Source organism: Papio anubis, chromosome X (assembly GCF_008728515.1).
Source record: "Papio anubis isolate 15944 chromosome X, Panubis1.0, whole genome shotgun sequence".
Classification (NCBI taxonomy): Eukaryota; Metazoa; Chordata; class Mammalia; order Primates; family Cercopithecidae; genus Papio; species Papio anubis.
Window position 1 is genome coordinate 92522828 of NC_044996.1, and position 15123 is coordinate 92537950.

The 15123-nt window shown below is 46.4% G+C and overlaps 1 protein-coding gene across 5 annotated transcripts in view; it reads left to right on the plus strand.

The window, feature by feature from the left end:
* The first annotated feature begins 6528 nt into the window (after positions 1 to 6528).
* Positions 6529 to 15123, plus strand: part of PHF8 (PHD finger protein 8) — a 103871-nt gene continuing 95276 nt past the window's right edge. For 2 of the 5 annotated variants that reach the window (XM_021932506.2, XM_009197675.4), the window contains exons 1-2: positions 6529 to 6974; positions 9040 to 9229. In XM_021932506.2, the coding sequence (XP_021788198.2) occupies positions 6959 to 6974; positions 9040 to 9229 (206 nt within the window). In that variant the 5' untranslated portion in view covers positions 6529 to 6958. Of the gene's footprint in view, positions 6975 to 7375; positions 8089 to 8639; positions 8731 to 9039; positions 9230 to 15123 lie in introns of those variants that run through there. The other 3 variants (XM_009197671.4, XM_009197676.4, XM_009197672.4) reach the window with 3 other exon arrangements.

A 15123-nucleotide genomic window follows, 5' to 3' on the forward strand; every position in this document is an offset into this window, starting at 1 on the left:
ATCTCGGCTCACTGCAACCTCCGCCTTCTGGTTTCAAGTGATTCTCCTGCCTCAGCCTCCCGAGTAGCTAGGATTACAGGTGCCCGCCACCACACCTGGCTAATTTTTTTGTGTTTTTAGTAGAGATGGGGTTTCACCATGTTGGCCAAGCTGGTCTCGAATTCCTGACCTCATAATGCGCCCACCTTGGCCTCCCAAAGTGCTGGGATTACACGCGTGAGCCACTGTGCCTGGCCAAGTTCATTTTTTTTTTTAAGACAGGGTCTCACTTTGTTATCCAGTCTGGAGTGCAGTAGTGGGATCACAGCTCACTGCAGCCTTGGCCTCCTGGGCTCAAGGAATCCTCCCGATTCAGCCTCGTCAGCAGGTGGGACTACAGGTGTGCCCCACCACGCCTGGCTAATATTTTAATATTTTTATTTTTTATAGAGACGAGGTCTCACTTTGTTTCCCAGGCTGGCTTTTTTTTTTTGAGACAGCGTCTCACTCAGTTGCCCAGCCAGGAGTGCAATGGTGAGATCATGGTTCACTGCAGCCTTGACTTCAAAAGCTCGAGCAATCTTCCCACCTCAGCCTCCTGAGTAGCTGGGACTTCAGGCACGAACCACTACACCCAGCTAATTTAATTTTTTGTTTTTTAATTTTTAGTAGAGATAGGGTCTCACTTTGTTGCCCAGACTGGTCTCAAACTCCTGGGCTCAAGCAATTCCCCACCTCAGCCTCCCAAAGTGTTGGGAGTATAAGCATAAGTCATTGCACCTGGCCTGTCTCTTCAATTACAGGGAAGAAACTTTTATATTGTCTTCTTCATTGATAATTTATCTGAAACTTTTCATCTAATGTGTCTATTGTGACAATCTTCAATTTTAATTTCTATTTCTAAATCCTTGGATATTTGTTTTGCTGTGTTGCACCAGTTTTTAAAACCAGAGATTCTAAACTCTTCGAAAAAATATAATAATCCCCTCATATACTTTACTGCAATGTCCATGGGTACTCGTTTATTTCATAATCATTTCCTATAATCATTTCCTTGCAAAATTTACTGCCTGAGTGCCAGCAGTTCCTGTCCCAGTGTGCAGGCCAAAGCGTTAATCTTTGTACAGATCCTACAGGGACAGGCCCTGGTGACAGAACAAGCTTGCCTCTCACAACAGGTCTCCTCACTGTTCCTGCGCAGAGGCCCTCCTCTCTCCCTGGTCTATGGCCACTGCTACCTGTGCTGCTGCTTCTGCTACTGGCTGCCACTGTAGTCACTGGCTCAACGTCCCCCTCTGGGCCCTGGTGTCCCCCTCTGGTGTGTTTCTGCACACCAGGCGGCCTGTCTAACTGCTCGGTGGCATGCACATTGCCTGCAGTGCCCAAAGGCTATGGGTGCTGCCACTTAGCATATCCCTTCTGCTCACGTGCATGATCCATTGTCACAGTGGACTACACTTAGAAGAGACAAGCTCAAAGATAAAATTACCAATTTCAAGACAGCCACAGCATTACATTAAAACAAGCCTAAGGCCCCTTCTAGGAGCAGAGCTCTGTGAACTGCACGTCCATGAAGCTGGCCCTGGAGGCGTGGGTTGGTGTTCTCCATTGCTTACTTTGGCACCTGGGGCACCATCCTGCTAGTTTTTTTTTTGTTGTTTGTTTGTTTGTTTTGAGACGGAGTCTCGCTCTGTCGCCCAGGCTGCAGTGCAGTGGCGCGATCTCGGCTCACTGCAAGCTCCGCCTCCCGGGTTCACGCCATTCTCCTGCCTCAGCCTCCCGAGTAGCTGGGACTACAGGCGACCACAACCGCGCCCGGCTAATTTTTTGTATTTTTAGTAGAGACGGGGTTTCACCGTGGTCTCGATCTCCTGACCTTGTGATCCGCCCGCCTCGGCCTCCCAAAGTGCTGGGATTACAGGCGTGAGCCACCGCGCCCGGCCTAGATTTTTGTATTTTTTAGTAGAGACGGGGTTTCACTGTGTTAGCCAGGATGGTCTCGATCTCCTGACCTCGTGATCCGCCCGTCTCGGCCTCCCAAAGTGCTGGGATTACAGGCTTGAGCCACCGCGCCCGGCCCATCCTGCTAGTTTTTATTTCAAGTGTGTGCAAACCACGTTTTGTTTCTGTGTTTCAAATTATGCAAAGAACCATTAATTGATTACCTTCCCATTACATTTATACACCAGTTGCTGTTAAATCCACACTAGTGGTATAAAGGAGTGGTTAAGAGCCTGGACTCTGAGCCTGTATCACCAGGAACCCCTGCTAGGATACAAACTAGCTAAGTGACCTCCAGCAAGTGAATTAAAGTTTCTGTACTCAGCTTCATCATCCATACAATGGTAATAGTATTGATATCTACTTAATATGGTTGTTCTAAGGTTTCAGTGACTTAATGCTTCTAGCGAGTTTGTAACAGTGCTTAGCACAGTAAGTTCTCAGATAATGTTATTTTGTATTATTTTGTCTTTTGTTTTTACTGTTCTTGTACTTTCAAGTCTGTTTCAGAGGACACCTGTTTTTCCTCATGTAAGTTTCCTCCCAAATCCTCCCTTTTCCACTCATGTATTTTATAGTTCACTGTAGCCCTCATCATTTTTTTTTTTTTACCTCAATAGCTATAACATATATGTAGAGAAATGAATTGGAAAAGATCCTGCTGAGGTTCCCTCTAGAGAGGTAAGCAGGCATTGAATGCCCTGTCACGGGGAAACTTCAGCCTGGCTGTTTGAATGTTTATAATGGGAATGCCTTTACATTACAATGGGATGGAACTGAATCTGTGTTATTTAAAATAAATGTTTACAATTGTTAAATGCAGTTGGGGTGGGGGAAGTAGGCTTCCAGGGCAGCCTGGTGCTGTGGCAGCCAGGTCCCATCATGGACTGCATCCTCTGAGACTGGACCAGTCCACACATTTCCAGGGCAGCAGTCGTCTGCCTCCCATCCTTAGCAGTGGCAAGACTTCCTTTGTCAGCAAATCTGACTACCTCTGGTTCAGACCCCTGGCAGCTTTGCCTTTCACAATATCCTTTGTCCACTCCCCATCTCTCAAAGACACTGGGGAGGAATTTTAGGAGTCGGGGTAGGTACCACTGTACCTAGGTCCAATACTACCTCTTGTGAAGCCCTTCCTCACACACCCACTGAACGTGTTTGAATTAACTGTGACTGCCTCTTTGTTCCTAGACAGGTTGCTCAAACCTCTGGGTAGCACTTAGGGTTTGACCTTTTCCAGCCTCGTTGTTTTGTTAATTAGATCGTCTATTCCCTAAGGGTACACACGGGGTCTCTAATTCAAGCTTGTAGCCCGCCCAGTCCTCTTGCCCCCATCTTAGGGCTTTAGCACTCTTTTTTTTTTTTTTTTTTTTGAGATGGAGTCTCGCTCTGTCACCCAGGCTGGAGTGCAGTGGTGCGATCTCAGCTCACTGCAACCTCCACCTCCTGGGTTCAAGAGATTCTCCTGCCTCAGCCTCCCAAATAGCTGGGACTACAGGCGCGTGCCACCACACCCAGCTAATTTTTTGTATTTTTAGTAGAGATGAGGTTTCACCATGTTGGTCAGGATGGTCTCGATCTCTTGACCTCATGATCCGTCTGCCTCAGCCTCCCAAAGTGCTGGGATTACAGGCATGAGCCACCACGCCCGGCCAACACTCCTGATTCCTTTTGCCCTTGTCCCTAGCTAGCTCTTTTTGTTATTCAGGTCTCAGCTCCTGTCACCTTCTCTGAGAAGCCTTCCTTGACTACCTTATCTAAAACAGACTGCTTTCCTTTCAAATCATTCTCTATGTCATAACTGGTCTTACTTTCCTGATAGCACTCACCGCAATCGGAAATTATCTGATTTGCCTCACTTTTTATCCGTCTCCCTTGCTGGAAATGAGTCACAGGAGGGCGGGGACTTGTCTGTTTTGTTTACCCCTAAATCCCCAGTGCCTAACAGTAGGTGTTCAAGAAAATATGTGAATGAAATTCACCTATTAATGAAATTTTATTTGATCATTGACTGTTTCCGCCAGTAGACTGTCAGCTCCATGCAGGCCAGGGCCTTATCTGGGGTACCTCAAAATCCTCAGCACCTAGCACAGTGCACGGTGCATAGTAGATCAATAAAGAACTGTTGGGTGGCCGGGTCCGGTGGCTCATGCCTGTAATCCTAGCACTTCGGGAGGCCGAGGCGGGTGGATCACAAGGTCAGGAGATCGAGATCATCCTGGCTAACACGGTGAAACTCCGTCTCTACTAAAAACAGAAAAATTAGCCGGGCGTGGTGGCGGCCTCCTGTAGTCCCAGGTACTCGGGAGGCTGAATCAGGAGAATGGCGTGAACACGGAGGCGGAGCTTGCAGTGAGCCGAAATCGCGCCACTGCACTCTAGCCTGGGCGACAGGGCCAGACTTCGTCTCAAAAAAAAAAAAAAAAAAGAACTGTTGGGTGAGTGATTTAATGTTCCACACACACCGGAATTCAACATAGCCCAAATTAAATTTAGTCTCTTCCCCACCAAACCTGTTTTCTCTTCTGCGTAGCCCAGTTCATTCAGTGGCACTGTCATCCATGCTGACACTCAACCCAGAAATGAACTCACACCCCTTTCACTCACTCATCCGCTATTATCAGTTTCCAAACACTGCCTATTCAACCTCCAAAATATCCAAATTATCTCATCTTTTTCTACCCTTTCCCACACTATCCTGGACCAATTTTCCCCCCGACACTAGTGAAACAGCCTCACTCCTCCTGACTCCTTGTGAAGCTAAGAAAGCTTAAACTGCAGTACCTGTCACTTTCCATAGGGTCACACGATCATGTGTTTTATAAAGTTCACAAAATATATTTAAACAATTGGTTCAAAGTGCTGTCCCTTTCCACTGAGGGCCTGGCCATACTTTCCCTTGCATTAGGTGGTGTTGGAGCTGCCTGACATTTTTGAGATCCACCTAAGGGGAAGTTGATTTGGGGGATACATTTAGGTTGGGTTTCATGGGATATTTGTTATTTAAAAATTTATTTTGTTTTTATTTTGTAGAGACAGGGTTTCACTATGTTGCCGAGCCTGGTCTTGAACTCCTGGGCTCAAGCGATCCTCCCATCTTGACCTCCCAAAGTGCTGGGATTACAGACGTGCAATCTGCACCCAGCCCCATAGTACATTTACATGTGCCTTGTATCACTTCTCTTCATAATTATTACACGAGTGTAGGAACTGCTTGTAGAAATACTCTTACCGCCTACCTTTGATCCTAATTTTGTATTCATAAGTCAATTTTTTTCTTTTCTTTTTTTTTTTTTTGAGATGGAGTCTCGCTCTGTCACCCAGGCTGGAGTGCAATGACACAGTCTCGGATCACTGCAACCTCCGCCTCCCGCGTTCAAGCGATTCTCCTGCCTCAGCCTCCTGTGTAGCTGAGACTGCAGGCGCGTGCCACCACACCTGGCTAATTTTTGTATTTTTAGTAGATACTAAACATGGTTTCACCACGTTGGCCAGGCTGGTCTCGAACTCTTGACCTCGTGATCCGCCCGCCTCGGCCTCCCAAAGTGCTGGGATTACAGGCGTGAGCCACCTCGCCTGGCTGTTTTTTTTCTTAAAGATGTCTCACCCTTCCTCCCCCAAACCATATAAGCTTCAGGTCCCATTAAACCTGGACCTTTCAGTGCAGTGGCTTAGGCCTGTAATCCCAATGCTTTTAGAGGATCTCGAGACCAGCCTGGGCAATATAGCGAGGCCTGGGCTCTACAAAAAATCAAAAATAACCGAGTGTGGTGGTATGCGCCTATAGTCCCAGCTACTCAGGAGGCTCTGGCGGAAGGATTGCTTGAGTCCACGAGTTCTAGGGTGAAATGAGCTATGATCGCCCAGCCTGAGTTGACAGAGTGAGACCTTGTCTCTAAAATAAACATTAAAAAACAAAACAAAACAAAAAATACCCTAAACCATCCTCTGGGTAAGTCACAAATATGAGACTCAGCTACTCCTGCTCAAATACCTTCTCTTCTTTTTACTAACTGCATACAATCTAAACTCTTTTGCATTTCGCAATCTTTCATGTTTTGACCCTTTACTGTTTGACCTCCTACCTATCTCTCTTCTGTTCTCCTTGTTCCAACAATATTCAACTTTTAGTAAATATTTTTCTATGTGCCTCCATGCATTTGTACACGTTGATCCTTTTGAGTACAATGTTCTCGCTTGTTTATTTAAGTGAACTTATATCCTCCATGTCTCCCTGCCGTCTTTCTTACAGCAGCTGCAAGCAGCTTGTAAGGCTCTTTTGTAGCTTCGTGTTGCATTTTGCAAAGGTCATTTTGCAGGTGGTATTTGTGTGCTTGCTGCGCCTTCTATTCCATTGTTTACTCGCAACTTTGTTTCCTGCACTGGCAGATGCCCTCCCACTCCAGAGGCCCTGTTTTCACCATTGCATCCCCAGGGCCTAACCCACCATCACTGGTTAGTAAATTGTGTGCACGCACACATTTATTTTTTAAAGCAATGGGACCCTTTAAAAAATGAAATAGTAAGATAACTCCTAGATAATTTTCTAGAATGTTTGGGAAAACCTAGGCCATCTTGAAGCATATGTATGAAGCTCCACTAACTCAGCAAAGCTCCACTAACTCAGCCTTTCCTCTCATCCCCTATCCCCTCCCCTCAGGCTATAGTCAGAAAATTGTGGGACAGGTGCAAACAAATCCTTGAACTGTATTTGAACTGAAGTGAAACAGTAGGGTCAAAGAAGAGTTCAGAGGGAGTTGTGGAGTTGGCAGCGCTTTACAGAGGGACTACACTGAGGGCCTGAGGACAGAACGCGGGTAGCACAGGGCGCAAGGTTCAACGTCCCTGCTCTGGGACTCAAGTCACTTGGCTTCTCGAAGCCCCTGCCTTCATTTGGTGATAATCACAGAGCTTCCTTCACAGGGGTAAGAACAACGCAGAGACCGTGGGAAAGAGCCCAGCCCGCCGAAGGTGCTCAATGAACAGGAGCCACGGTGAGTACTCCGCCTCTACCCCGGCTGAAGCCCGCCCCCGCCGTCACCTATTAATTTTGTAGTTTGGAGTCACCGAGTTCACCTCCTCTCATAGGAGGAGAAGGCTGGGGAGGAGGAGTGTGCGAGTCGGGGTAGCTTAACTCCCTGTTTGCCCGGAGGAGGGGGAAGGCTAGGAAGTTTCGGGCCCCACTCAAAATGGAGCCAAACGTCTGCCTCGCCTAAGATGGCGGCTTCTCCGCCTCTGGGCTCAAGGTCTTCAGCGGCGATTGGGCACCTTAAAGAGACTAGCGGGTCCAAAGGTGGCTGAGAACCGCCCTCCTTTCTCAAGGTGGCGCCCCGCCCCCTGGCGGCGTCACCCGGGAGCCGGCGGCTCGCGGTTCCCTGCCTCCGCCGCGCTCACCTCGCGAGCCCAGCCCTCATAAGATGGCGGTCAAGCCTTGGCTCTGTGGGTAGCGCCGCCACTCTCAACATGGTAGATGTTTACCCCGTATTTCTCCTCCCCTCTCCACTTCAACTTCCTCGTTGCTTTGAATAAACTTTATTGACTACTCCGAATTGCCTACCACCGCCACTGGGCTTCTCCCAACGACTTTTCGGGCCGTGTGCCTCGGACGTGGCGGCCGGTTCATCTCTTTCCCCGTTGGTTTGCTCGCGACTATCTCCTGCTGGCCCAGCGACGACGCCACTTGCCCGTTCGCCGGGCGGCCGCCAGACTAGGCCCAAGCCGCGGTCTCCAGTAGGCCCGAACGGCCGGGCCGAGGGGCATGTTGTGGAGGAGGCTGCTCTGAAGTACCGTCGGGCGACTGGCGACGCGCGACCCAGCAGGGGGCTCCAGGGGAAGGCGAGCGAGGTTCCCGGCGATACGGGGACTATCCCAGAATTCGACGCGCGCCGCCGTAGGGGCCGGAACTACCGGACGAGCCTCCGTTGAGGCGCCTCGCCGTCCCGGAGCTAGCCCGGCTGCCGGCGTGTTGCTGGGACTGAGCTCTACGGGCGTAGAGTCCTTGCAGCCCAAAGCATGAGGAGGTCCCTGTAGGATTCTGGACCGAAGACGTTCTTGTCAGGTTTGGGGCGTGAGGAGGTTCCTGTCAGTTGGGGAAGCGTTAAGATTCCTGTAAGTTTTGGGGGCTGCGAGGGTATTACTGTCAGTTTTAGGATATACTGTGAGGTACCTGAACATTTGTGGGGACTAGGGAGCTCTCATCAGTTTGAGGGGGCTGCAAGGAAACCCTGCCAGTTCCGAGCGATGCAAAAGAATCCTTGCCTAGTTTCAAGAGTGTGAGGAAACTCTGGTCAGTTTGAGGGGTTTTGAATAGATCCTTTTGAGTTTCAGGGATGCAACCAGAACCCTGTCATCTTTAAAGTACAAAACGAGCTGGTCAGTTCAGAGATTTATATTTATTTCAGTTTTGGGCGTGACGAGACTCCTGACTGGTCGGGGAAGGAATGATACTGAGAGTGACGGAAAGGATTATTTAAACTCTCGGAACACGACCCCAGAACTGTGATTTGAGTTGGGCGTCTAGTCTTGTCTGTCTTGTTCGTGGAGGCTTTGAGTAACCTGAAGAGACTTTCAGGGATCCCTTATTTCTCTCTGGTTGGCCCTGTTTCGGGGGGTGAGAGGAGGGTCTTGTCTTACGATACCCCAGCCTCATTTCTGAGCTGTGGTTTGCGTCATAATAGAGAGCCTTGTGGAGCGGGTCACCTAGGAGAGGGTTCAGTGAGAGATGAAAGAAGCTTCCCGAAAAGGCTTCAGGTATTTTCCTGAAACCCGGAAAGAAGTTATCACTGACTCCGGGGCGAAAGAAAGGTCAGGGGAGTGGGGGGTTGGGGGTGGGGGGGGGGGAGGGTGGGGGCGGTGGAAAGCCTGGAAGGTTGAGCGCCGTTCTTTACGTGTGAAAGAAATTCTAAAGGCCGGGTGGACTTTCTCTGGTTGACCCCTACAGCCGCACCAGCTGTGTTGCATCCCGGCGGCGGTAACTCTCTATTGGGGAACTGAGGGTTGGTGCAAGGGGGTGGGGGGCGGGGGCTGATTCACTCTGTAAAAAGTGTTGTTTGTGCCTAGCCATCGTCCAGAGAGGACGCGTGCTGCCGCCTCCCGCCCCTCTTGACACGACGAACCTGGCCGGCCGCAGAACGCTCCAGGGCCGAGCGAAGATGGCCTCGGTGCCGGTGTATTGCCTCTGCCGGCTGCCTTACGATGTGACCCGCTTCATGATCGAGTGTGACATGTGCCAGGACTGGTTTCATGGCAGGTAAGGAGGGCAGGCCAGGCTACACAGGGTGCGGTGGCCAGGTGTGTTCACTTGCTCTCTCTTCCTTTTTCAGCTCTGTTTTTAGATTCCGGCTCAGAACCCCTTCTCCCAGACTCAGGTTCTGCCATTTCTCCTTGCAGACCAGGACCTAGCTGACATTAGCCTCTGGTTTCTCCTTTTCCTGTGTTTTCCCCTATGTATTTCATCTTTGCACCTTTCTTTTGAGTGTTTTTTTTTTAAGATTTATAAGACCCCCCCTTTTCTTTGTGTCACAAAGAATCATTTTTATATTCCTTTCTTTTTTATTTTTTATTTTTTTCGAGACGGAGTTTCGCTCATTGCCCAGGTCGGAGTGCAGTGGCGCGATCTCCGCTCATAGCAACTTCCGCCTCCCGGTTTCAAGCGATTTTCCTGCCTCAGCCTCCAAGTAGCTGGGATTACAGGCATGCACCACCACACCCAGCTAATTTTGTATTTTTAGTAGACATGGTGTTTTTCCATGTTGGTCAGGCTGGTCTGTAACTCCCGACCTCTGGTGATCCGCCTGCCTCGGCCTCCCAAAGTGCTGGGATTACAGGCGTGAGCCACCGCGCCCGGCCATCATTTTTATATTCTGACAATTATGTTTTGCCTCAGACACTGGCTTTGGGTAAAACAGTATTGCTTATTTGAGGTAGTTGAGTCCATAAACAGGGATTTGAGTTGTGGCTTTGTGCTTAGTTTCAGAGCGACCTTGCACAAGTTGCTTTGCTTTTCTGAGCCTCATTGTCTTGATAAATGTATCAAATATATCTTTTCTGACTTTGCAAAGCAGTTTGGATATACTCCATAAATGGAGGCAGAAATGCAACAGTATTTTATTTCTACAGCATTTATCTGCAGAACCATCCAACTAAATTGAATTAAGCATAATAGATATTGGGTAAAACAAGAGTAAAACCACTGATGAATTCCTTTCTTTTTTTTTTTTTTTTTTTTTTGAGACGGAGTCTCGCGCTGTCGCCCAGGCTGGAGTGCAGTGGCGCGATCTCGGCTCACTGCAAGCTCCGCTTCCCGGGTTCACGCCATTCTCCTGCCTCAGCCTCCTGAGTAGCTGGGACTACAGGCGACCACCACCGCGCCCGGCTAATTTTTTGTATTTTTAGTAGAGACGGGGTTTCACTGTGGTCTCGATCTCCTGACCTTGTGATCCGCCCGCCTCGGCCTCCCAAAGTGCTGGGATTACAGGCTTGAGCCACCGCGCCCGGCCTGAATTCCTTTCAGTTAACCGTGTGTGCACATAAGCCCCTGTCACCCAGAATTCCGGAGAGGTTAGTATGTGCGATAAAACTAATACCCCATTAGTGGGATTTAAATCTCAGCTATGGAAAGACAACCTTGAGGGGGCTTTGTACACTGGAGCACAAAAAGCAGTGTATGGCACCCTCCTCCTGTTGCCTGTTAGATTCTAGAATTTTCAGTTGTCTGGTCTCCTCCAGAGGAGCTATTTCTTTCTCTTTTTTTTTTTTTTTTTTTTTTTTGAGACAAGGTCTCACTCTTGTCACCCAGGCTGGAGTGCAATGGCATGATCTCAGCTCACTGCAACCTCCACCTCCCGAGTTCAAGCGATTCTTGTGCGTCAGCCTCTGGAGTAGCTGGGAATACAGGTGCACACCACCACGCCAGGCACATTTTTTTGTACTTTTTTGGTAGAGATGGGATTTCACCATGTTGGCCAGGCTGGTCTCAAACTCCCGACTTCAAGTGATCCGCCCACCGCAGCCTCCCACAGTGCCAGGATTACAGGCGTGAGCCACTGTGCCCGGCAAGCTATTTCTGTTTATCACGCTCAAGACCAAACTAAAGGTGTGGTGCTGCTAAAATCCTGCCCTCAGCAGGGACTGCCCCTTTGCCCCATATCCAAATTCATATTTAACTGATCTCTATTGAATATTTATTGTGTGCCCGGCACAGAGTTCTATTTACTGCCTCATGTTATTTAAGAGGGGACAACCCTAGAAGGTGGGACCTTTTCCTTTGCCCTGAAAATAAGTGGGGATTAAGATGTCTTTCAGGATTCCTGGTGTCTTTGCTAGTGCTGATCAAGTCACTCTTCAGCCTAAAATCCTTCTTTCAGTGGTTCGCCTGTGGGATAAAATTCAGTATCCTTTATGTGACAGATAAGACCTTTTGTGATCTGCTTGTTCATTCTCATTTCCTGCCACTCCTCTCTTGTTCTTTATGTCCTAGCAAGACTGAACTACCTATAGTTCTGGGAAAATTTTATACTCCTTTATGCCTTTTTGTCTTTGTACATGCAAACTCCCCCTAATGCCCTCCCCTTTGCAACTCACAGACTGTAAAAGGGGTAAAAGTCCTTCTTCCTCTTGGTTCCCATTGCACTTTGTATACGTCTTTATTAAAAAGTAATTATTTCATCATATCATAGTTATAAATATATCTGTGTCATTCATTAGCCAGAGCTTCCTGAGGGCAGAGATGTCATCTTTTCATTTTTGGTATCTCCAGAACCTAGTTCAGTGCTAAACATGTAATAGATGCTGAGTACATTTTTGAATGAATTAATGAGTCTTCATGAAAAAAAGCTGTTGACTGGGGCCCTTACTTTGGATTGTATGGGAAATGTGTTTTTTCAGACCTGTAAAATGGGCTCCTGCTGTAACTCCTCACTCTGGAAACAGGGAACAGGAATGAATGCTTCCTGAGTGCTTATGTCTGCCAGACCCCGTGACAGGGACTTAAGGAGCACCAGTCAACAAGCCTGAAAGTTGGATATTTCTCTTTTAAATAATGTTCTTAATTTTTTCCTGGTTTTATAGTGAGACCTGCTTGTTGTAGAAAATACAGAAAAAGAATAAAGAAGGAAATAAAACTCACCCGAGTCTACTACTGTCTGGCACAATCCACTGTTAAATTTGTTGTTGCAGTGTCTCCCATCTTTTGAGTTAGAATATAAATATATATTTTTACAAGATGGGATTGCATTATAAATACCATTTTACAACCTATTTTTTTTCTAGTTAATGTTTTAATGTAATTGCCAGTTCATTAAATATTCAGCTATACTTGATTTCTGATATCCCACGATATATATGTGTCACCAGTTAACTTGGTAATTTCCTTTATGGTTGGACATTGTACTTTTTTGAACATTATTTGTCCTTTTTTATATTGTGAATAATGTCAGGAAACTTTGGGGGTTCTGGAAAAGTTTTGCATCTTGATATGAGTGCTGATTAAAACAGAAAAACATTATGGAAAGCATCTTTGCTTAGTAGGTACTTGACATTTATTTATAAGGAGCACCATTGAGGCCTTAAAGAATTCTAAACTTACAAATACAGAACTGGGCTTACGGGCCAGGCCCCTCTTTAATCACATTTCTATGGTGAGTTGTGTGTGTTCCTGTGTAAGGCGGTTAACACACGTTAACCGCCTTAAATTTTTTTCCATGAAATACACCAAATTTTAAAAATCTTTTATACTTCTCTCTATGGGCCCCCAATGAACAAGGAAGCTAGCTGAGAATCAGGTCCTTGGTTGGTGGGTGCTCTTGCTTACTCAGTGTGCATTGCTCACAGAAACACACCAGACTTATAGTATGCCATTTAAGTTTGTACTTCAGCACAATTGAAAATTACTACATACTATGGACTTCTATGGTTGCTTGCAAGCGTTAAGCCAACAAATTTTAAGTCCACAAATGCCTAGAGGTGATAGAAATCTGTTCATATCTCCAATGACATTTTTTTTTTTTTTTGAGATGGAGTCTCACTCTGTTGCCCAGGCTGGAGTGCACTGGCACGATCTTGGTTGACTGCAACCTCTGCCTCCTGGGTTCAAGTGATTCTCCTGCCTCAGCCTTCTGAGTAGTTGGGCCACCATGCCTGGCTCATTTTTGTGTTTTAGTAGAGACAGGGTTTCACCATGTTGGTCAGGCTGGTTTTGAACTGCTGACCTCGTGATCCACCCACCTTGGCCTCCCAAAGTGCTGGAATTACAGGTGTGAGCCACCGCGCCCGGCCTCTAGTGACTTTTGTAGGTTAGATTTCTTGAAGTCCAGCTAGGGATTATGGAATATAATGCCAAGTTACTTTCTGGAAAGGTTATAACAAGGAAGGCAACTATTCCATTTTGCAGCTGAGAATCTGGAATTCGTGGAGATTAAGTGACTTTCTGAGTGTGGATTTGAACTTTGAATTATTTGATTCCAGAGCCCAGGTTCTCAGAAGTGGAAAAAACATGGTATTGCTTCATCCTTCCTGTAAGAAGATGGATTTTGCAAAAACACTGTGATTTGTACAGCGGTGGTTCTCAAACTTTAGCATGTATCAGACTCACTTGGAAGACCTGATAAAACACAAGTTAGGGATGCCCTAGCTACAGTGTTTCTGATTCAGTAGGTAAGCAGGGCCCACCCTTGAGAACCACTGATTTAGAACATTATCCTGTCTTGGTTCCTTCCCCTTCTACGGAGTGTGATAGCTTCTGATATTGGGGGATGGATGGAGTAACATATCATTACTGTACACCAGTCATTCTCTTTTTTTGTACAGAAAAATTGGAATGAATATTCTTTTTTAATTCCTAAGTGAGCTAACACAGGAGGAACGAACTTTTTAAAAGTAAAGTTCTTCAACTGGAAATTTGTTTAAAATGCAATTTCTTGGGCTGGGACTGGGACTCAGCAATCTGTATTTTAACAAACAAGTGATCCTGATTCACCCTAACATTTGAGAATCATTGCTGTACAATAGTGGAGAAAACTAGTTGGCAAGCATTTATTGATTTCTGGGATTTTTAGCACAAATCTCACTCCTTTACAGTTTTCCTGTTTATAAAAGAAATACTGGTTGATACATGCCCAAGGGAGTAACTTTGGTGTGGATTTTTAACTCTAGAGGAAAAGGCACTGATTTCAGATCTGGGTTCAAATTCTGATTCTGTTACAAAGAATTTATCTGTGAAGTCTCAGTTTCCTTGAGAGGTTGTGATGATTTAAATACAATGGTTATAGCTATTATTTATTGAGCACAAGCTAATGTTCCACTCACTATGCTGACCACTTCGCCTAATTATCTTTATTCTATCTTTTTGGGGAGTTCTAAAAATTATTCTGTTTAATAGTTATAGGACTATTCAAATTACGTTATTTTATGTTGGATGTATACTTTCCAAGGAATTGACCCATTTCATCTAAGTTGTCAAATTTATGTTTGTAGAATTGTTCATAGTATTTCTTTATTATCCTTTTGATATCTTTAGGTGCTATAATGATAATTTTGTTTCGTGATACTAAAAATGTATCAGGCTGGGCATGTGATGTCATGCCTGTAATCCCAGCACTTTGGGACGCCAAGGCTGGTGGATTGCTCAAGCCCAGGAGTTTGAAAGCAGCCTGGGCAACATGGTAAAACGCCGTCTCTACAAGAAATACAAAAATTAGCTGGATGGGTGGCACATGCTTGTAGTCCCAGCTACCCAGGAGGCTGAGGCAGGAGGATTGCTTGAGCCCAGGAAGTTGAGGCTTCAGTGAACTGTGATTGCGCCACTGCACTCCAGCCTGGGTGACGGAGCGAGACCCTGTCTCAAACAAAAACAAAAAAAATTCGTTTTCGTATTTGTCAGACTTACTAGAGGTTTGTCAGTTTTATCGATCTTTTCAAAGAACAAGGTTTTTGTTTCATTAACTTTTTCTGTTGTCTTTCTGTTTTCAATTTAATTGATTTCTGCACTTTATTATTTTCTTTCTCCTTTGGGTTTATTTTGCTCTCTATCTAGTTTCTTGAGGTGGGAGTTTAGATTATTGATTTGAGACTTTCTTTTTTCCTGAAACGGAGTCTCGCTGCCGTTGCCCAGGCTGGAGTGCAATGGCGCGATCTCGGCTCGCTGCA